Below are 21,301 nucleotides of genomic sequence, written 5' to 3' on the forward strand. Positions count from 1 at the left end.
ATAAATGAGTTTAAATAATTCAAATTTTATTGAAGCAAAGCAATCGATAAAACAGGCCGAACTGTTTCAGCATGAACTCATGCTGAGTTTTCTGCCTACCAAAGTTGATTCAGAATATTACTCAGGGAATAAAAAAAACTTCTAAGTAGCAGAGCAGTGATAGCCTCAGTTCCATAATCTCATAACAGCTCTGCCAGCTGCTGCTGCTAACTGCAGGTTTTATTTAGCTTTTGCACATGGGAATGTATCCATCATACTGTAACAACAGATTCCTCATTAAGCTTTAAAAAACAAACAAACACAGGCGCACATATGAAATTGCAGTTAAGTACAGAGAAGAGGAAACAAGCAAGAGCTTTAAAGCACACAGCTAGAAAGACGGCCATGAACAGTATAAAAGTTATGAAAACAAAAATTGGCTTTAGGGATGTTCGAGACACTTAACCACATGATACAAATTCTACAGCTTCTTAAAAAGCACCCCACACAATTATATTGGAAAACTGATAAAGGACTGGTTTTTATAAATGTACATACATCCTGGTCATTACGGTCTATAAAGAAAATAAAACAACTGAAGCTCAATAAGTCACTACTCTAATGTTTTTGTTTTTTTTAAAGGAAATAACATGTGAGACCTAATGGATACATCATCTGTGACTACAAGCTTACAATGAGCAATCCAGAAAAAGTAACCATGGAAACATCCAACTTCACAAAATAGCAGTGCTGGGAGAGCTAGTCTTACTCATTTGGATTTGGGTTGGCATCAGGATATTGCGAGAGGTCAAAGGTTAGCACTTTGCTTATGACGCAGTCTCCTTGCTGTTGATGGAAGAAAAAAAGAAAATTAGTTCGTTGTTTCCGAATCAGCATTGACTTCACAGCTCAAGATGCTTAGGTTTTATTGGCCAAATATCAACAGGATCTTTTAATTCTTAGATACACTGCATGTGGTTTATGATGAGAATGTTATTGCATGTCTGTATATGAAGAAAATAAAGTGTTATATGAATCTAATGAACTCCATTCTATTGCTGTCTCAGCTCCAGGTTCAGAAGTTTAGCGTCTAAAAACAGCCTGACTACTGAAAATTCAGCCATCTCAAGGCTATATTTTAGTATTTTGCATAAAGCTTTATATGCATAATACTCAGAAATGCATCTCTCGGTTGGGTCAACACTTTGCTTAGCTTAAAACACGTCACAGGTCACAATACAATATTAGGAAGTACAATGTGCAATGAATATCCTGCAGAGAAGCAGAACTTCTTCTGTTTATTTTGTTTGTTTGTTTTTTCCGAGCAGTTTCAGAAAGAAGAGAAGACGGGCTTCACGGGGATATTTGGTGTATCGTGGTAACACAAAGCATTCACAGTCGAAACAGACAGATTTTACCATGTGCTCTTCACATTACTGCAAATCCTCCACTATTTTAAGAAAGTTCAAATGGTTCCTGAAAGATGAGAATTATTTTATAATTTTAAAGGCGAAATCACAAACGCAGCCTGTGTGATACTCGGGTGATAACAGGTTAATGACCCTGCATGCTGGAGATACAGATGAGCCACCCACTCAGAAACTGTGACCATCAATACATAACTGTATCCAGAGAATCTTTGATTAGGAGTTTCTGTTGCAGACATTAGTTCATACTGGGGAATCCTGGGTAAATTCCTTCTTTGCTTTGCGAATAGATTCAACAGCCATTATGCTCAGCAGGAGACATCTGGTGCAGTCAATACATGTCTCAGTCTCGTGACACTGGCGTATTGTGAGTGCTAGAGTAGAGTTTGTCCTTCTCTCTATGTGCTGCTCTGATGTCTCCACGTTACTTGTCTATGATCGCCAAACTCTTTTGAATCTCCGGCCTTTGGACTACCAGACACAAGATTTTAAATGGAGATCTGACAATCCTCCTCCGCTTTCGAAGGACTTTCCTGATTACCTCCGCCACTTACCATCTACCTTCTCTCAAAGGAAATGTTCACAGAGACGGGGTAAACGTGGCGGCATCCGTGTTCATATCAAGGCCCTTATAAAGTCCTATGTTGCAATAAATGATCGCTATTCTACAAACATTTTGTCATCTATTTCTGCCCTCCGAGACCATGCTAACTTCAGACTGTTCTGTCATCGCTGGATTCGCCCTGTTGGACCTTATGGTTACCTGGACCTCCCAGCTGATCTTCCACCCGGTCGGTGCTGGGTGCGGTCCTCCAGAGGAGGCGCGAATCTCGGCAACCTTCGCCTGCTGCGGCGTTCTCCTACCAGTAACAGTGTGACCACTCTCCGTATGACCTTATTAAATACAAGGTCACTGACGAATAAGACTTTTATTTTAAATGACCTTATTCTATCGTCGGGACTGGATTTCTTATTCCTGACGGAAACTTGGCTTCGCCCCGGCGAACTTTTTCCCTTCTCGGAGCTGCTCCCACCTGACTATGCTTTTATTAGCTCACCCCGGACCACTGGAAGAGGTGGAGGGCTAGCTTCAGTTTTTAAAAACAAACTTCGATGTCGGCAGCTGCCATCTGTTCTGTACCGCAGTTTCGAGGTGCAGTTATTGGAAGTGAACTGCATCCCCTCCATCCTCTGCGCTGTGGTGTATCGTCCCCCGAAACTTATTAAGGATTTTCTTCCAGAATTTGCTGATCTACTGGGGAGCCTAGTGCCACGTTATGACCGTATATTAATTGTTGCTGACTTCAACATTCATGTTTGCTGTGAGGACAGTTCGCTAGCTAAGGATTTCCTCGCTCTTATTAGCACCCTCAATTTCACCCAGTGGGTAAGTGAACCAACTCACACTAAAGGTCATATACTTGATTTGGTACTATCTTATGGTCTGGATATTTGCATCACGGACATAGAGGACTCTGGGATTTCAGATCACTTTCCGGTTTTGTTTAATACTGTAGCGAGCGCTGTGGACTTGAACAGTGATGGTCCTGTGCGGCAATCGCGCACGATTAACTCCCAGTCTATCGCCCACTTCATTGATGCTTTCCTTGACTCTCCCCTCTCTGATGCTAACTGTAATGGGGTTTTATCAGCGGATGAGCTTGCTAACCTCTTTCATACTACATGCGCTGACATCCTTAACTCTGTGGCACCTCTGAGGATTAAACAACCCTGGCTAAATGATACTACTCGCGCCCTTAGGCGTGAATGTCGTCGTGCTGAAAGAAAATGGAGGAAAGACAAACTCCACGTCTCTCTGGACATCCTCCATAATTGTCTAAGTATCAAAAGTCTGTTAAAGCTGCCAAATCTGCCTTTTTGTCTAGCATTATTATGTCTAATAGCCACAACCCCCGAGCACTTTTTAATACTTTTAATTCTGTGATAAACCCTCGCACTACCACTTATAGGGATGCTTCCCCTGCTCTTTGTGATAAATTCTTAAAGTATTTCTCTGATAAAATCTCAGTTCTAAGGGCTTCTCATCCATCTCATCCATCATCAGTTTTAGACCCAGTTCCAGCCTCTGAATGCTTGACTGTCTTTCAACAGTTTGAGCCAGTATCTTATTCTGCTTTAAAAGATATAATTGATCATCTCAAAATCTCTGGTTCCCCGCATGATATTCTTCCTTCTCGTTTCTTTAAGGAAGCTTTACATGTTATTGGTCCTTGTATCTTATCTCTGCTGAATGCATCATTGTCATCAGGTTGTGTACCGTCTGTCTTTAAGCATGCTGTAGTGCAACCTATTATGAAAAAGAAAAATCTTGACCTAATTGGTCTCACCAACTACAGGCCGATCTCTAAACTCCCTTTTATTTCCAAAATATTGGAAAAGGTAGTTCTAAAACAACTACAGGCCTTTTTAGATGCAAATGGTATTAATGAAAAGTTTCAGTCTGGTTTGAAACCTCGCCACAGCACAGAGACAGCCTTACTTAGAGTTTTTAATGATCTTCTTTTAACTGTTGATTCTGGATATTCTGTGGTCTTAGTTTTACTTGACTTGTCTGCTGCTTTTGACACGGTTAACCACAACATTCTTCTATCAAGACTGGAACATGTTGTTGGTCTCAAAGGTACGGTTTTATCTTGGTTTAAATCCTATCTCTCAGAGAGGTCGTTCTCTGTTGCTATGGGGCAACACTCCTCGGCTTCTGTCCCTATTTATTGTGGTGTGCCTCAAGGGTCCGTGCTCGGTCCTGCTCTTTTCTCTTTGTACATGTTGCCCTTGGGATTAATTTTTAGTAAATACAACATCTCCTTCCACTGTTATGCCGATGATATCCAGATTTATTTACCTTTGAAATCCGATGTGACTGCTTCTTTGCAACCTCTGTTCAACTGTTTGCATGAAGTTAAAATTTGGTTATCACATAATTTTCTTACATTGAACGAGAATAAGACCGAAATCATAGTCTTTGGTAGTCACACTCCGCTAGACCAGTTAGCTGATGCCCTAGGCCCTCTCGCTAGCCATCTTTCGTCCACTGTAAGAAACCTCGGAGTGTTCCTGGATGGCTCTTTTAAACTCGAGAAACAGGTGTCCACTGTGGTAAAAAACAGCTTTTACCAGTTGCGTCCAAAGCAAAGCCGTTCCTTCCTTTAAAGGACCTTGAAAAGCTTATTCACGCATTTATTACATCCAGATTGGACTACTGTAACTCCCTCTACTCGGGCCTCCAACACTCCTCTCTTTGCCGGCTCCAGTTAATTCAAAATGCAGCTGCGCGTCTTTTAACAGGTACGAGAATTCATGAACACATAACTCCAATTTTAGCCAAATTACATTGGCTCCCTGTTAAATATCGTATAGATTTTTAAATTCTTTTGTTCACTTTTAATATTTTGAATAATTTAGCGCCCAGTTATCTTTCTGATTTACTCCATTCATACAATCCCAACAGGGCACTTAGATCGTCCAACCATAGGCTCCTAGCACAACCTAGGACTCGAATGAAGTCGAGAGGCGACCGGGCCTTTGCATCCGTGGCACCCAGACTCTGGAATAACCTCCCCGTTCATATTCGCACTGCCGAGTCTATCCAGTCTTTTAAATTACGTCTTAAAACTTATTTTTATTTTGGCTTTTGATTCTGTCTAGTTGGCTGTTTTAGCTTGTTGCGTTGTTACCTATTGTTTGTTGTCCTCTTTTATTGTTTGTTTTAACTGTCTCATGTTTTTATTGACTGTGAAGCACTATGGTCAACACTGTTGTTTTAATATGTGCTATATAAATAAATTTTGATTTGATTTGATTTATATGAAAAATGATACATGAAATGGGGACATTTTCTTAACAAACCATAAAGATTTATCTATAGCATAACCTTATATGACACATAATAATGTGCATTATTTTATGGGCTAAATTTAATATCACAAAGCAATGCATATGCTTGATCTTTATCTACTTTTATTCAGTTATTATGGCTTCTTTTTTGTTGTGGTTTTGTTATGGTAGCGTTCTTGTTTTAAAACAATGCTGAAACTACACAGCTGCACTTTTTAAGTGGTGCTTCAAGTAGTACTAATTTGGATCTAAGCTGATCTGCTCTTTGGGGATTTTATCCGTCTCTAATTCAAAACAAAAACAAAAAACTCACCTCTGGATAAACACCTATGAGAGAGTCTGCCTTGGTGTAGAATTCCTCCTTCAGAGAAATGACAATGGCCTGGAAGTTCTCCATTGACTGGTCTTTGATGTAGTTGGCCACCTTGAAGGTACAAAGAGAAAGCATTAAGGCTAATGCACTAAAATCACAAGAAATATTAATTTAAAAACAAACAAACAGCTCATTATATCAACGTTTATTCTCTAAACAGACCTTGCCAATATTAGTGTTGTCCAGAGCTGCGTCAATCTCATCCAGCACAAAGAAGGGGGCGGGTTTGTAGCTACAGAGAAGCAAGAAAGATGTAAACAGTCAACTTCCGTCAAGTCATACGTGTATTAAAAATTCCTCTGCACATCTCCCTTGTTTCACCTGTGAATAGCGAAGAGCAGAGCCAGGGCGGCAACAGTTTTCTCTCCTCCTGACAAGTTGTCCATTGGTCTGAACCTCTTGCCTGGGGCCACACAGTTATAATTGATACCATCCAAATATGGTTCCTCTGGGTTTTCTGGACCTAAAAATGCCTAAAGAAGAAACATACGCTGATTGGTAAACACAACTTGGGCACATGCACAAATGGATATATATAAAATTTACCATGTACCAAATTCCACACATAAATGCTACCTGTCATGGCATTAGACATAGTTAATGATGTGTAATGTGGCAAGTCTCTAAAAACATACCTGAGCACTACTGTTGCGTGACAGAGCCTTGTAGATCTCATCGATATTGGTGGACACGGACTCAAAACAGTTATTGAAGCGATCAAATCTTTCCTTCTTGATCTGCTCAAAGGCTTGCTTGGCCTTTTTGGCTCTTTTCCGAGCAGCCTCAAACTCTGAAAAAAGAAAGGAAACCAAAAAAAGCATATGATACAAGTTTAACAAGAGGTCTTCAACTTCCTGCCCCCTTCCACATTTCACCCCAGCTTCTAACATGAGACTGCCATCTCACCATCACTGGTCTCTTGGAATTTGTCCCTGACACTCTCAAGCTTCTCCATAGCCTTCATGTTGGGTGCACTGATTCTCTGCAGGATGCTCTGCTGCTCATTCAGACGCTGCTGCAGTGTGTTCGTCTCAGCCTTGATCTCTTCCTCTGACAGTGCATCCTTTAGGAAGATCGAAGAATAAATGTATTAATTTACATGCATCTACAAAATGTAAGCACAAAATCTGACTTTAGCTATAGAGATCACCTCTGCTGCAAATTGCTCATTTTCCTACTTGGTATATTTTAATGTGTAAAGAAAATTTTTATAATATTATTTGGACCCACCTTGAGGTCTTCAGACAGGTTGCTGTAGTCAATTTCTATAAGAGCCTCTTTGGCCAAAACACTGCTGGATGTCCTTTGGCTGCTGGACTCATCTGTCTGGGAACTCCCCTTGAACAGTAAAAACAAAAAGACGGCTGTCGTTTTCTGCTTCGGTCTTAATGGAATTACAGTTAAAGCAATGATGGTTTTGTTAATGTACCTCTCCCTGGCTGATATCATCCATTGTTCCAGAACGAAGAGGCAACCTGATATCCTGCATTTTGCAGGCTTGCAGCAGGTTGTGACGGTCACTGCGCTTCTGCTCCAGTTTGGTCTCAATGGCAGTGACCTCCTTCTGGAGCTGAGTCAACTCCCTGGAATAATAAAAAGTTGATTGTAGAACAAACTCACTCAAACATAAAATCATATTAAGAAGATATTAAAAAAAAAAAAAACTAAAGTGCATATGTCTGCAGTCACTGACTTGTTTGCACCACCCAGTTTTTTGCGAATCTCCTCCATCTCATGATTTTTATCATTGACTTCAGATTTCTTGGTGAGATGCTGGTTCTTCAGGTCCTGCAGCTGGGCCATTGTCTCATCAATGATTTTCATGTGTCTGTGCTCCTCCTACAAAGCACGCAAGAGGGATTAAAAGTGATGACAAAATCAAGGGCAAAACATTTTCATCGTCTAACTTTGTTTTCACCTTTTTAAGTCTCTCGATTTCAGCCTCGTCCTTCTTCACAGTCTGCTCCCACATCATGACCTTCTCCTGGTCTTCCTTCAGCTGATTCTTCTCATAGTCCAACTGGATACCCAGGCGGGTCTTTTGAGTCTCAAACTCAAGACTAAGACAAAAAAAAATTAGTTATGCTTCAAAAAACCAGAGACAGATTCACTATTAGCTAACTGTCCTGCATCAGAAGTGACTGGATTACTGAACTCACCGCTTCTTTGCAATCTCATTCTGCCTCTTCACTTTTTCCTCCTCAAACTCTCTGATATTCCTCACTCCAATCTCCTTACAGAATTCCACAAACACCTCATCCTCCACCTGGGAAACAGAAACAATGTTGTGCAATGTTACATGTTCATAAACGGACTTCTAACTGCAGCTCACTCTGTGCCAGTCTCACCAGGTTCATGCGGTCTCGCAAGTCAGTGATTTCCCGCTCACGGGACTGGATGATCCTCTTGATGTCATTGATGCGAGGGCCAAAGTTCGCCAATTCACTCTCTAGCTTAGACTTCTCCTGTATCACAGAGTAACGGAAAAAAAATTAATGCAAGGGTCACTGTTACTAACGGTAAGAGGAAAGAAAGCTGTTACTGAGCCGTACCTGCATATTGAGGGAGAGGTGACGGGTTTTTGTCTGCTCCAGATCACTCTGTGAGTACTTGAGTCTCATCTGCAGACCGTGGGCCTGAGACTGCACCTGACGGAGCTCTGCCTCCTTCCTCTTGGCCTTCATTTGCTCCTGCAGAGGAAAACATTAACATTAAGTGGATAGTCATGAATTGTTCATTTAATAATCAAGGGAGTATAAAATAACAACAATTATTTTAGTCAGAGGTTAGTCAGCATAAAGTGCTTCATGGTGACTCTTACTAAAAATCTGTCGTCCCAACAAACTCTCTGATGTGGGTCATATAATTAAAGTCACCTTGAGCTCTTCAGTGAGTTTCTCCTTTTTCTCTTTGAGCTTGTCCACTGCCTTCTCATCCCATCGTCTGGCCTTAGCTTTCAGGTCGCTGGCACCTCCAGAGATGACTCCAGACTTCTGGAACAGAGTACCGTCCAGGGCTACCGTCTGGACACCGATGAATAAGAAGTTAGTAGGTAGAAGTAGTTATTATGCATTCTCACATCTATGAATCATCCAATCATCCATCTTTAAATTAGGTTAAGTACCTTGTGCCTGTATGGCCCTCCAAAAGCAATTCTTCGCGCATCCTCAACATTCTCGCAGACCAGAGCATTGCCACAAGCGTACTGCAGAGCTTTTTTGATGTGGGGAGGTTCATAGCGAATCACATCAATCACCAGCTTGGCTCCTCGCAGTTCTCTGAGTTTCTCATCGGTTGGTTTCACCTTTGAAAAGACACATTTTAAATTTTCTACACAATATTTACAGTGTGAACGGCACTAAGGAAAGAACAACATTAATGACCCGAGGGTGGGATTATTTTAGAGTTAAGTAGCATTTTATATAAAGAACCTCTGCGGGGAAAAAAGGTTCAAATTGTCAGTGAATAAACGCGTGACAACATTTAAACCCCCCCCCCCCCAAAAAAAAAAACCCATAAAGACAGAAGTATAATTTTGGCTTTAAAAATTGCAGAAAGCAATGTTGCTCATCCTGCCATGAATTTGCTCTTTCTATGACATTAAAACATGTTGCAGGAATTTTCATTATCGTCGGCAGGGAAAATTGGGTTAGCCAAATATTTTAAGTGAGGACCAACTCTGAGAAACTTTAACAAAATATTATCTGGATACATAATCATCCAGCTGATCACCTTCAATTTCACCCAACAGGGATATTCAGGGTTCACACCTATTTTTCAGGGTCAAATTCAAGCACTTTTTAAGCACTTTCAAGGTCAATTTTCAAGCTTTTGTAGATTGGCAAAAAAAGAATGCATGTTTCACTCGTTTAACTAAGTAAGACCAAGTAAAGATAAAAAAAAATCATCTTAGGTCGACTTAAATGTCCTTTGTTCCCCTTGTGTAAGAACAGAGAAAAATGCACCACACAAAAATACTGAAAAAGGGAATGCTTGCCTTATATGCAAATAGTGTGCAAACTCAAAAAACACATTTCTCTTAAAAACTAAGATGTGAAAATGTGAACAAATCAACTCGTTAGAGATATTCATCTCCACTTGAAAAAAAACAGCAACCCCACATAACAAGAAAACTGCACCAAACACCACAATAATACACAGCAAGGCCAAATTAATAAGTCTTCTCATCAGCGATTGACGCTTCTTAGCTATGTGACACAAAAGTAGGAGACAGATGTTTGTTTGGTTTTAACTAGTTAAGCACCCACGCCCAGAAAAATTGGGGCAAAGGGGAGAAGATCAAGTTTAATTGTTTAAAACACAAGGTCAGAAATATAAGTGCAGACATGAGTACTGTCACAGTAATATCCATATTTTGATTTATGATTTTCTGGCGTTAAATGTGAACCGAAGCATATTTTCAAAGGTGTTACTTTTTAAAAAAATCTAGGTGAGGGAAATAAAAAAAATCCATTTTTTATATGTTTGAGTCACAGTAACTTTTTAACATCTGCAGTAATATTTACAGCTCTGATGACATCTCACAAGTGTTAGCTTTATTTTGATACCAAGACTGTTTATGCAGAGTTTGTAATTGCAGAGAAATACTCCATTTATTTTGGTCATTTCATTTTCAAGCAGAAAGCTCAGAAAACCCCTGAGGGCCTAACAGGTTAAAGTTAATTCCCAATAAAACTTACTGTGAGATGTTTGACTACACTGCTGTCTGTATTATTGTTAAAGTCACCTTTAAAGTGTTTGTTCTAATAACATCTTGTACAGTGAGACAGGCATGGAGAACAGCGCTGACTGGGAGAGGCTTTGAACAGATGACACACTCAGTTCAATTTAACATATAAGACTTTAAGAATGCACAAACATCGACCTAAAATATATTTATTTAATCTGTCATCTGTGGTATAATTATGTAAAATTATAATGTATTGTTCATCTCCCTTAAACAAACAGGCAGCCTTAAAGTATGAAATATTCATATATTAAAACACTTAAATCTGTCTGTTGTCTCAGTGGCTGATAGTGCCCCACAGGTGTCAATGTGAGCTTGAAGCCATTTATGATTTTTAAGTTGTTTAATGTGTATGTAATGTGTAAAATTTTACTTTTACACATCGAGACTCATTTTATTTCTCTATCTGATAAGAAAACTATTCGGTCAGATAGTTATTTGTAGTAGTTTCAAGCCCGTTTAAGCACCACATCTGAAATTCAAGCACTTTTCAAACCTTGAAAAGACAATATTGTTTTCAAGGATTTCAAGCACCCGTAAGAACCCTGGATATTATTCTCCAGAGCAGAGCAGAGATTTCAAATCAGAACTCCAGCAACACAGCAGCTTATCTAGCTCAGGACCCATCACAATTCACAGCTCATTGCCCACAAACCTAAAAACGTGACCCATGAGAATTCTTTGGAAAGTCTCCATAGAACAACAGATGATCCTGTTTTACCATTTCACTCAAATTAAATAACATTTTAATCAAATTCAAAGCAATAATGTAGGTAAAGTAGTTCACCTTGTGAACTACGTCTGAGTCGATGGATGTATGGATGGACAGACAACGCTTTGTGCTTCTACAATTTCCATTCCCCAAGTTTTACAAGACTGACAATTTAGCTCACAGGCTACACCCATCAAGGACATAATTTTATTATGAATTGTTCAAAGCTCTCAGTTGGAGTCATTACTTTTATATACTTACTTCAAGGTAATCAAGAGGAAGGAAGGTCTCCGGCTCTCCTCTCTGCTCCTTTATGTACTGAATACAGTCTCTGCCAGTCTTCTCTGAGTCAACAATGATGGCGTCCATGTTCTTACCCAACACTTTAGTCACAGCGATTTGATATTTCTTCTGAGTGGGCTGACACAGGTCGATCAGACGACCATACTGAAAACACAATCAGTAAACTAGTTTGTTTAGTGCTCTTATGCTCAATGTTTAAATACTTTCACCAAAAAGAAAAGAAAAGCAGACCCAGCATGGGTATAGTGCCAAAGGTGCCTTACCACAGAGCCAGGATAGAGTCTTTTTATACTCTCCATGATCTCGGCCTTACGTTGCTGGCGACTGTTCTCCTGCCTGTCGATTCTGGCGTCTCCAAGCTGCTCCATCACCTAAACCACAGTCCAATAATAAGGGGGTTCATCAGAGGTGCTACTATAGGTGACGTATTCACTTCCCATAACAGATGTAAGAAATTTATAGAATCCAGTATTACCCAAGCTACTGTGCTAACATGGATTAATGACCCACAAAGCAATCATTTATTTAGTCAAGTCTACTGATTGACACAAAGAAATAATGCTTTGTCTTGTACAGTTCAGGAAAATATGAGCTATAGAAAAGGCTGATGTCTTTAGGAGCAGAGTTACCACATGCAAAAGTTAACTAACTCAATTAGAGTAGATTCAACTTGTTGTTGGTGCTGATTTCTTTCTTTCCTGTGTATTGAGTACCTGATTAAGCTCCATATTGATCTCATCGATCCTCCTTTTGGCCATCTCCACTTCCTCAGTCAGCTCTTCCTCCATACGCTTCTGCTCATCTAGTGATTGCCTGATGGGGAAAGAAGAAAAAAAAGGATGTGAATCACACAGTAAACCAGAGAAACCTATAAAAATAAGTTTGCCACAGCTCCGCTCAAAACAATCCAAAATTAAGAGCAGCATACCTGCTGGTGGAAATATAATCCTCCAGTTTTTCAATACGTTTCTGGTTTTCCTCAATTTCACGGATCTTCTGTTTAATTTTGGCCTAAAGAGAAACAACAACTTCTATCAAATCAATTTCGTTCTGGCTCATAAAACGTTTCCATCGTTTTCCATTTTTCGCTCCTTTACCTCTGTCTCCACTTTCTTTCTCTCCTCTAAGTCAAGGCGGTCCTGGTCAGCCTTCTGGTCACGGTTGAACTTCTCCAGCTCCTGTGCCAGCGTGGCAGCACGTTTGCTGGCCTCCTCCTTCAGACGATGATACTGCTTCACCTGGAAGAAGGGAGACAAAGAGTGCGCATTTTTCAATTTCATGAAACATTATAATTTTACTAAAATCCTGTAACTAATTTGGTATTTTTTCAAAATAAAATGTCTAAAATGTAGTTTTCACACATCAGACCTGATTTTCCTCCAAGGTGAGATCCTGGCCTTGACTCTGCGCCTCCTCCTCCATTCTTTCCTCAAACTCTTGCTTAGCCAGCTCCACTGCCCTCATCTCTTTATCCAGCTCATCCATGTCTGCCTTCCGCTTCTTGTACATCTTCTGGGCATTTTGCAGTGATTTTCTTGCTGCCTCAAGCTTCTTGATTTTGTGTGAGGTGTTCTCTTTGGCTTTGATGTACTGAGGCCTCTTTTGGTTCAACTCAGAGTCCTTCTCCCTGTAGTCAAGTCAACCGTTTAATGTAAGTCAAATGACTAATAGTGCATTAAGCTTTAAATGTCAAAACTTATTTTATTTAATGCCACTTACTTAATTTCTTTCTCAATGGTCTGTTGCTCCCTCATCAGCCTGCCCAGCTCCTTCTTCTTGTCCTTCAGCTCCTCCTCCACATGGTCCATCTTTTTACGGTCCTTATCAATCTCCTTGTTCCGCTGCCCAAGCTCTTTGTTCAGCCTCTCGATCTCAGTCTCATTGTGGTACAGTTTGAAGAGCTGCAACTGTACACTAGCTCTGGCTACTTCATCCTTAAGACGCTGGTAACGCTCGGCCTGGTAAAATGAAGGAAAAGAGAGAAGCGAGCAAATCATGATTAGAGATGTAACTGATTCCACATTTCATGACCAATGAGAATTTGAGGTTTTTCCATCAGATAACCCAAAAAACTAATCACGAAAATTCAAACGTTTGTTTCAAGGCTATTTTTGAGTCATTTCAAATAAGAAATACACAGATTTGTTGCCGATTACAGTGTAACAATCTTTACTTCATCTTTGTGTTGTTCACCTAACACCAGACTTTCTCTCTTATATAAATATATGTGGGATAGATTTATATGCAGGATGTGCAGTTGAAACTGTTACATTGCTGAAAGCTTATGTTGAGCTTAGCTAAAAGTTCCTAGTTTGTCTTTTACTGTTGAAATTTGGTGCATTCATATGAATGACAAGTATTTGCATTATCTGGAATTATATATTTCCTAAAATTTGTTAGAGTAGAAACAGGCTATACCACTCAATGGATCCTGTATGGAGGAATTCAGTAAATGCCAAATAACCATAGACACTAATCATGACACTTTGTGTCCTATGCAGACTCAGTAAAAATGGCAAACCTCTTCTTTCTCTTGCTTAGCCTCTTTGCGCTCTGCAGCGATGTTTTTCTTGCGATGATAGTTGAACTGCGTGTCCTCCTCTGCTTTCACCATCTCCTTCTTCCTCCGGTCATACTCCTGGGCCAGCTCTCCTGAACGGGAGATCTCTTCAAACAGCGCCGTACGCTCTTTGGGGTTCTTCATGGCAATAGACTCAACAGCTCCCTTACAGGGAAATAAAGAGAAAACTGAAATTTGAAATAGCAAATAAAATGTTACCTGGTGTTAATTTAATCTCTGGTGTAACTGACCAAGTCACGTTCAAACCAATGATACACACACACACACGCACACACACGCACACACTAAAAACTACTGCACTATCCAATCAAAATAACCTAGTGGATTAGTACAGGAGTACTATGAAAGACTGCCTGTGCATAAATTGCTCTTGAAAAGATCTTGACAACATTTACAAGAATGAAATCTTACCTGAAAGACCAAGAAGTTCCTAGCCTTTATCAGAATTCCAAGTTTTTCCAGTTCTTCACTGTATTCAGGCAGGCCCACTACTTTATTGTTGATGCGATACTCAGAGGAAGAACCTGGTGCATATTCCAAAAACAAAACAAGCATTAGCTCATCATCAACACACACAAATAATATAATATATATATTAATATACAAATATATACTATACTATTAAACTACATTATTTTATATACTATAGTAAACAAGTGCATTTTATTCACAATTTATAAATGTAACAGATTTTAAATATTTTTGACCCACCAAATGCCAAACATGTGTAAAAATGTTTTCTTAGACGATGAGTCAATTTTTGAAAACTGATATCCATGCAGCTTTACTACTATCCTTTTATTCAGCTGAAAAGCATTCAAATTTTACTAGATCAGTGTCTCTTAATTCACACAGACAACTATTCAAAAAGAAAGTTAATTATATATTAAAGGACGGTTGGTAATGGAGCTTTGTACCAATAATGACTCTTGTGAAGGCACGTTCTTCTCCATTATCTTCCTGGTACACCATGCTGACAAAGGCTCTGTTGGCAGCTGGCTTCCCTACAGGCGCTCCATGGATTAGATCCTTCAGAGTCTTCACACGCAGGTTACTTGTCTTCTCTGCCAACACGAAGCTGATGGCATCCATAAGGTTGGACTTTCCTACAAACATTATGATGACATTGAAATCTTAGTAAACTTTGGGACCTTTTTATATTAAAACACACATGTTAAGACCATGTTGCTGCTTGCTTCTATACATAAACAACAACTGTATATAGGCTTTAATATCCCTTATGTAAAACATACTTTGTTACCTAATATTAATTTTTACATCCCATCTCATATTCTTATATCTCTGTTTTATTTAATTTTATTTTTGATTTATTCTAGTTGTACACTATGGAATGGGGATAATATGCATGTCCTGTAAATATTATAGGAAAGTTCACCTTTTATTTGTACAGTCTGGTGCAAAACAGCAGTTCTGCAATAAAATGCATCTTATTGGCTATTAGTATGCAGTTTTTACACGTTGTGTTGGCCAGATAATTTTGATGATGCATTGCACTGTATTACGAGAAAAGACCGTTGAAAGACTTCGTCTTTCTCTAGTGTAAAGGTAGGTCCAACCCCAATGTTTACAAATATATTAAGTGCCTATACGGCATAAGTGCTTAAGCAGTCTAAAGGAATTACTTCAATTAAAATGCAAATACGTTATTCTACAAACTGACAACCATTAATACACCGAAATGAAATTTAAATAAATACTCTAGTGGCAAATATGGATATGAAACAATACGATACATCACACTACCAACAGCTGAACCCCCATACAGTTCAGCTATGCACAGACTGAGAGTTATGATCTAAAGAGAAAGGGGCTGTGGAGCTCTGTTTACCGTTAGGCACAGCTAGCAGTTTGCATTTCGCATTAGCTTCGAGTTTATGTTAGCTGTCATTACATACCAGATCCATTGGGTCCGATGATTGCAGTAAACTTGTGAAAAGGTCCGATGATCTGCCTTCCTTTATACGACTTGAAATTTTCGATCTCTATCAGTTTTAAATAACCCATCTCGTTATATTTGTTTAGCTGGTCTGCAGTGAATATTAGCTTAGCAGTTAGCTAATGCTAACAACCAATGTTTACCCGGTAAGCTGTTGCAAAGACGCAGTGTGCACGAAATGAATGAACCCCTCTGGTCAATCTACTGCTGCTCTATGCACAAGTTACATTATGATCTGCGCAAGCGTTTTAAAAATTAAAATGAAAAATATAATCTTTATCAAATATACTCGGTACGGCGGCGACAACAATGCGCCATTTTACAATCCAACAGGAAGACCCACAAGCGCGCGAGACACGAAACCTCACAGTTTCTCGCGAGACCAAATTTAGTTGCCTGGAGTTTGTCGTGTTTTGATTGTTATCTCGACCTTGGATATCACTTTTTACTACTATTAATGCTACTTTATTACAGAATATACACATTATTAAAAATAAAAAGACATTTCCTTAGCTGGTCCTGTCACTCTTGTTATGTATTTCCAGCATAGCGATGTGTGTCCACTTGTTTCCATGGTTACCAAGGGTCTCCAAACACAACAGGAGCAGATTTTCATTCACTGATATTGAAAGAAACTGAACAGATTTATAACGTCAGTGGTAAGTTGTTCAGAGGTTTATGTCCATTTTTAAAGAAGAGACATTTGATTTAGTCTACTTCTTCTTTAAATATGCCTTGCCTTTGGTTTTTGATGTTATCAGGTGATGACAGGAGCAAATCGCTCTGAAGATGAACCCCACCAGGATTTTATATTTCAATCGGCATAATCATTTCTTTAATAATTTATTTTCAGGCAAGATTATCAGCTCTGATAATAAGTGTCGTAATGCTGTCTCTTTAGGAAGCCACTAGAAACTTTGAACATGTTCAAAGTGGATTTGCCTGTAGACGAGTCCACGGAAAAGGCTGTGGAGAGGCGTAGGGCTGCAGAAACAGCACGCAAGGCCCGCATTTTCAACACCCGGCTTCGTGTGATGGGTCTCGACCTAGATACACTAAACCAACAAGTCCAGGAGAAGAAACACCAGCAAAACATGGAGAAACAAATGGACAAAGCTTTGGGTAAACTGAAGGACAGGGATGAGTTAGAATTAAAGCAGTTTAATTGCAGACATAATTCCTGCAAGACGCTATAAATGCAAGTCCCCTAGTCCCTTATTATTTCAGGCCCTCTCCATTAATGAGCTTTGGTTGGTCACAGGTGTATTTTTAATGTATTACAGATAAGTTGAGAATATACCAAGATGAAGCACTGGTGCAGCAGAACAATGCTGAAGAGGAGAAGCAAAGGGTTTTGAATTCTGAACTAACCAATTACTGGGCTACTCATCAGCGACCAGAGGACTCTCGTGATGCTGATCTTAAATTTGGCCTGAAGGGGGCATTCAAGATCGCCATTCCAGAGAATGAGCTAGGGCCTGCCAGTATGCAAATCTTTAAGGTAGGGCAGCTCTGACAAAGCAGGGGATTTGTAAGCTTTAAAGACCGGGAGGGGGGGGGGGGGGGGTCCAGCTAATGGTTAAATATGTAATATTGTTACCTCTTATGGTCATCTGTCCTTGTTTCATGCACAGGGAGAGGGTGTCGGAGAGGAGCTGAGGATGAGAGAACAAATAAGAAAGACAGAACGAGATCTGCGAGCACAGATGGATGAAAATGAAAAACGGCACATGAGAGACAAGCACATAGGTGAAAAGAGACACACACAAGTACACACATTCACTAGCATTCCTAATGAGTTTACATCCTTTACTCTACAACCTCTGTACATCACACACATGCTTCATGCTTTCCTGCACAAACAATCATACACTCCCATGCACAGCCCTTATTACCAGGTGACAGTGATGGATGCTTATCCCTAAGAGCTTTACTGTAAGTGTGAAGTGTGCAGTTAAAGAGCCAAATACAGCAGCTAATGCAGGTGTGAAAAACACACATCAGATGATCCCCAAATCATGTGTGTCACAGAGATGCTTGCGAGCAAAGAGCTGGTGCAACAAGATGTGAGAGGGGCTCAACAAGCTGCCCTCGAGGAGGTGTGTAAGAGAGCTACCCGCATCGCGCTCGAGAACTACAACCAGGCTCTGGTACAGTATATGTGCGCACTCACAGATGGACAAACAGATATGCACACACCACTCACTAATGTGAATGCTCAAGGCAAAATCTAAGGAGGGTGGGGGGTGGGAAGGGGCAAGCTGTGACATGATGTTGTCATGTGGGAATTGCAAGCTGAAAATGTCAAATGATGCATACACACACTTGGTGCAGGATGGCAGCAATCATATTATTTGGCACCAGGCAACATGGATGGTTAAACGGCTTTGATGTATGCGTGGTTACTGTCTGTTTTTAAAAGCCTCCATTTAGCTCTTCCCTCATTTGCCTGAATGCACTCGGCTGAATCCCCCATTGGGAGGCATCATTGTAAATCCTTCAGGTCACTGTACTTTTTCATAGTGTTTAGTGGTTTCACTAATAACCACTCATGATGCACAAGCAAATACAGCTGACTGAGTGGCTCTCTCAGGACGACGTTTGCCATATGGCTGACTGGTAGCTCTATGCTAGGAGTAACCACATTTTAGAGACTGGGTTTTGCAATGCTTCTGAATCATCAGTCATCAGTGGGATAGTCAATTAACTGTCCCTGGATCTGTGTTAAAGCCTCACCATGTCCTGTACACACAGGCTAAAGAGCAAGCAGAGAAACTGGAGGAGCAACGCAAGAGAGAGGAACAGGAAAATCTGGCAGAGATGTGGCATACAATGACATCTGACATGATGACAGAGTGTGCAGAGGCAACAGAGAGACAGGTGGGAGGAGGGAGGCCACCACAGGTTCTACCAGACAGGTGGAAAGGAATGAGCCCTGAACAGCTGAAAAGCATTCAGCAGGAGAGAGAACAACAATGCCTTGAGAGACAGGTATTACACTCGGTACTCCACAGTAATATAGTCAAAGCTGCATACAGTATTCCATATATGTTATGTAGAATACCATGTCCACATAATCCCTTGAGTACAGAAGTGGCCAGCAGGGGAATTGGGCGGGGCAAGTACTTGTCCTTGGGCACTGTATGTGTGGATTTGAAATTAGTGTTTTCTTTTTTATTATTTTTTATTTAATTCAGCTCTGTCAGCAGCAATTCACAACAGCAGTCACATCAAAGCACCTTATGTTGTAGGTTAAAGACCCTAAAATATTAGTTAAATAAACAACAACAATCAAGCGACTTGGTGACAATGGGACAGAAAAACTCTTGTTGAACCTTAGACAGAACCAGGCTTAGGAGGGGCAGCCATCTGCCGCGACCATTTTGGGATGAAGGGAAAGAGTTTTTGACATCTGTGCCAACTTTTCTACACAGGTTGTTTTCAAAAAGGATTTCAGCTTTGAGGAGATTACTCACAAAGAAAATGATCCTAGACTAGAAAAAACAAAACCAAAAGAGGGGAATGTGAAAACTACAAAGTCTGTAATCACAAGTAAAAACAACCAAAAAAGCAACAGTGCAATATTACTAGTAAAAATATACATGTATATGAGATCTATACCTTCAGTCCATAAAATAGAGAAATATATTAAGATAATTAAAACTATTGACAGATGAGTATAAATGATCATTTAAAACCAATAAAATAAGTAGAATCAAAGTTCATAAAACAAAAAGAAATAAATAACTAAATTAAAATACTTTAAAAAATACATTAAAATACTGATATCAGTCATTATTAAAGCAGAGTTAAGGGAGTCACCTGCTGACAACAGTCATGAAGGGGATGTCGTGTGTTGTCCAGTATGTTTAGCAGTTTGTGCAACATCCTGCTCTTAATAACTCCCTCTAGGGGCTTCAGACTAGTCCCCAGCACAGACTCAGCCTTTAATCAGCTTGTTCAGCTTTCCAGCGTCACTGGCTCTGACGCTGCCACCCCAAAACAAACCTACAAAGAAGATTGCACTAGCAGTAACAGACAATAGTGTTTTACTGAATTCAGTAAATGACCCAGAAGCCTCAGTGTTGCATTTCCAGTCCAGTCTGTTATTGATGTGAATACCCAGGTTTTTGTAGCTCTTCTCCCACAGTGGAAATGGTGTTCAACTTAGGTTTGTCCCTCCTTTTTGTGTTGTTTTAAACACTGCAAATGTTGGAGTACTCCTGATGTGATTCAGAAGGTTGTTTCAGCAGCGAATCAGAAAAGATAAAAGCCACATCACTAGTGTTGCTTAAGACTCTGTAAATAATCCAAGAGGTCTGCGGGTAGCTTACTAGCTTGTCAGATAGATATTGAGGTCGCAAACATTGCGTCACCTTAAAAAAGCACTAACATTTAAAAATCAATTCTAAAACTAATTGGAAGCTAGTAAATGTAACAGGAGCACTACTAGTGTCCATCAAGCCAGCGGTGCTCAAACCAGCATCCAGGCACTGAAAGTTGGTTTGAACAAGTAATAAAAGATCTTATTTTAGTGTGCTGGAGATATTAAAAAAATATACCAGTGTATATCAGTTTTCTCCTTATTCAGTATGATGGTATCATTTTAGTCTTTCTAGTGTACTAAAATAAGGCCCCAAACTTTCCATTAGTGCCTGGACCTGGATTAACATGATCAACATTGATTTCAAGATGCAATAGTGGCGAGAATAAGCATGAACATAAAGTGCTAACACAGAAAAAAACATTTGGGTGGATCCAGTTACCAAGCCATAAGACCTCCAGCAGATTATTTGGCTCTGAAGCTTTGCAAAGTTTAGTGCATTTTTAGATTTATTTCCTCTCTGCCTTCAGAAACAGCGAGATGCTGAAAAGATCCGTGAAGCAGCTTGGGACCTGAAGCTGCTGAAGCTGTCCAGAGAAGCCGAGAAGGAGGACCTGAGAGCAGCCGAGCTGAGTAGAGAGCGGAGAATTCAGATGGACCGCTACAACATGCAGCTGGCCCGAGAGCAGCTGGCACAGTAAGCACTGCGCACATATTCATACACTTTCTGATTAGACACTAATCAGCAAATGTGTTTTAGGCTTAGGTGATAAAATATGGAAACATAGATTTCAGATTTTATAAACATTTAGGGGGACAAGCTACTTACTGTGTTTAAATTTCTGTTTCTGCCCCAGGCAAGAGTACCTGAATAAGAGACTGTACACCAACAAACCCACCAAGGACTACTTTTATCAATACAACACCAGCTCCCGCTGACTGCCAGTGACCTGACATTAGCTTGTCCTCCTGTGGCATTGGGCTAAATAAACCTGGTTAATCAATGAATCAGTGTGAACTGGATGAACATTAATCATAACATA

The 21,301-nt window shown here is 40.0% G+C and overlaps 2 protein-coding genes across 3 annotated transcripts; one reads left to right on the forward strand and one right to left on the reverse strand.

Moving 5' to 3' along the window:
- Positions 1-5: 5 nt before the first annotated feature.
- On the reverse strand, positions 6-16,291 carry LOC146363790 (structural maintenance of chromosomes protein 1A). Its single transcript, XM_084917619.1, has 26 exons — positions 15,894-16,291; positions 14,895-15,083; positions 14,389-14,501; positions 13,918-14,121; positions 13,116-13,354; positions 12,765-13,023; positions 12,494-12,634; positions 12,325-12,407; positions 12,110-12,209; positions 11,660-11,767; positions 11,355-11,540; positions 8,759-8,938; positions 8,511-8,657; positions 8,187-8,324; positions 7,983-8,099; positions 7,794-7,900; positions 7,553-7,694; positions 7,328-7,473; positions 7,064-7,217; positions 6,865-6,972; positions 6,541-6,697; positions 6,270-6,424; positions 5,956-6,107; positions 5,797-5,866; positions 5,575-5,685; positions 6-825 (listed from the first exon to the last, which is right to left on the reverse strand). The coding sequence occupies exons 1-26, from the start codon at positions 16,000-16,002 to the stop codon at positions 745-747; spliced, it is 3,696 nt and encodes a 1,231-aa protein (XP_084773745.1). The 5' UTR covers positions 16,003-16,291; the 3' UTR covers positions 6-744.
- A 94-nt stretch (positions 16,292-16,385) lies between these two features.
- On the forward strand, positions 16,386-21,266 carry ribc1 (RIB43A domain with coiled-coils 1). Of its 2 annotated transcripts, none has more exons than XM_084917621.1 (8): positions 16,386-16,593; positions 16,696-17,056; positions 17,218-17,435; positions 17,569-17,683; positions 17,966-18,084; positions 18,689-18,925; positions 20,789-20,955; positions 21,116-21,266. In XM_084917621.1, exons 2-8 carry the CDS (start codon positions 16,858-16,860, stop codon positions 21,195-21,197), a joined length of 1,137 nt encoding a protein of 378 aa, XP_084773747.1. In that variant the 5' UTR covers positions 16,386-16,593; positions 16,696-16,857; the 3' UTR covers positions 21,198-21,266. The 2 variants fall into 2 exon arrangements, with proteins under 2 accessions (XP_084773747.1, XP_084773746.1); XM_084917620.1 differs by having other exon boundaries at positions 16,387-16,593; positions 16,836-17,056.
- The last annotated feature ends 35 nt before the right edge of the window (positions 21,267-21,301 follow it).

Source organism: Perissodus microlepis, chromosome 20 (genome assembly GCF_051167445.1).
Source record: "Perissodus microlepis isolate ML-2025 ecotype Zambia chromosome 20, ASM5116744v1, whole genome shotgun sequence".
NCBI classification, from domain to species: Eukaryota; Metazoa; Chordata; class Actinopteri; order Cichliformes; family Cichlidae; genus Perissodus; species Perissodus microlepis.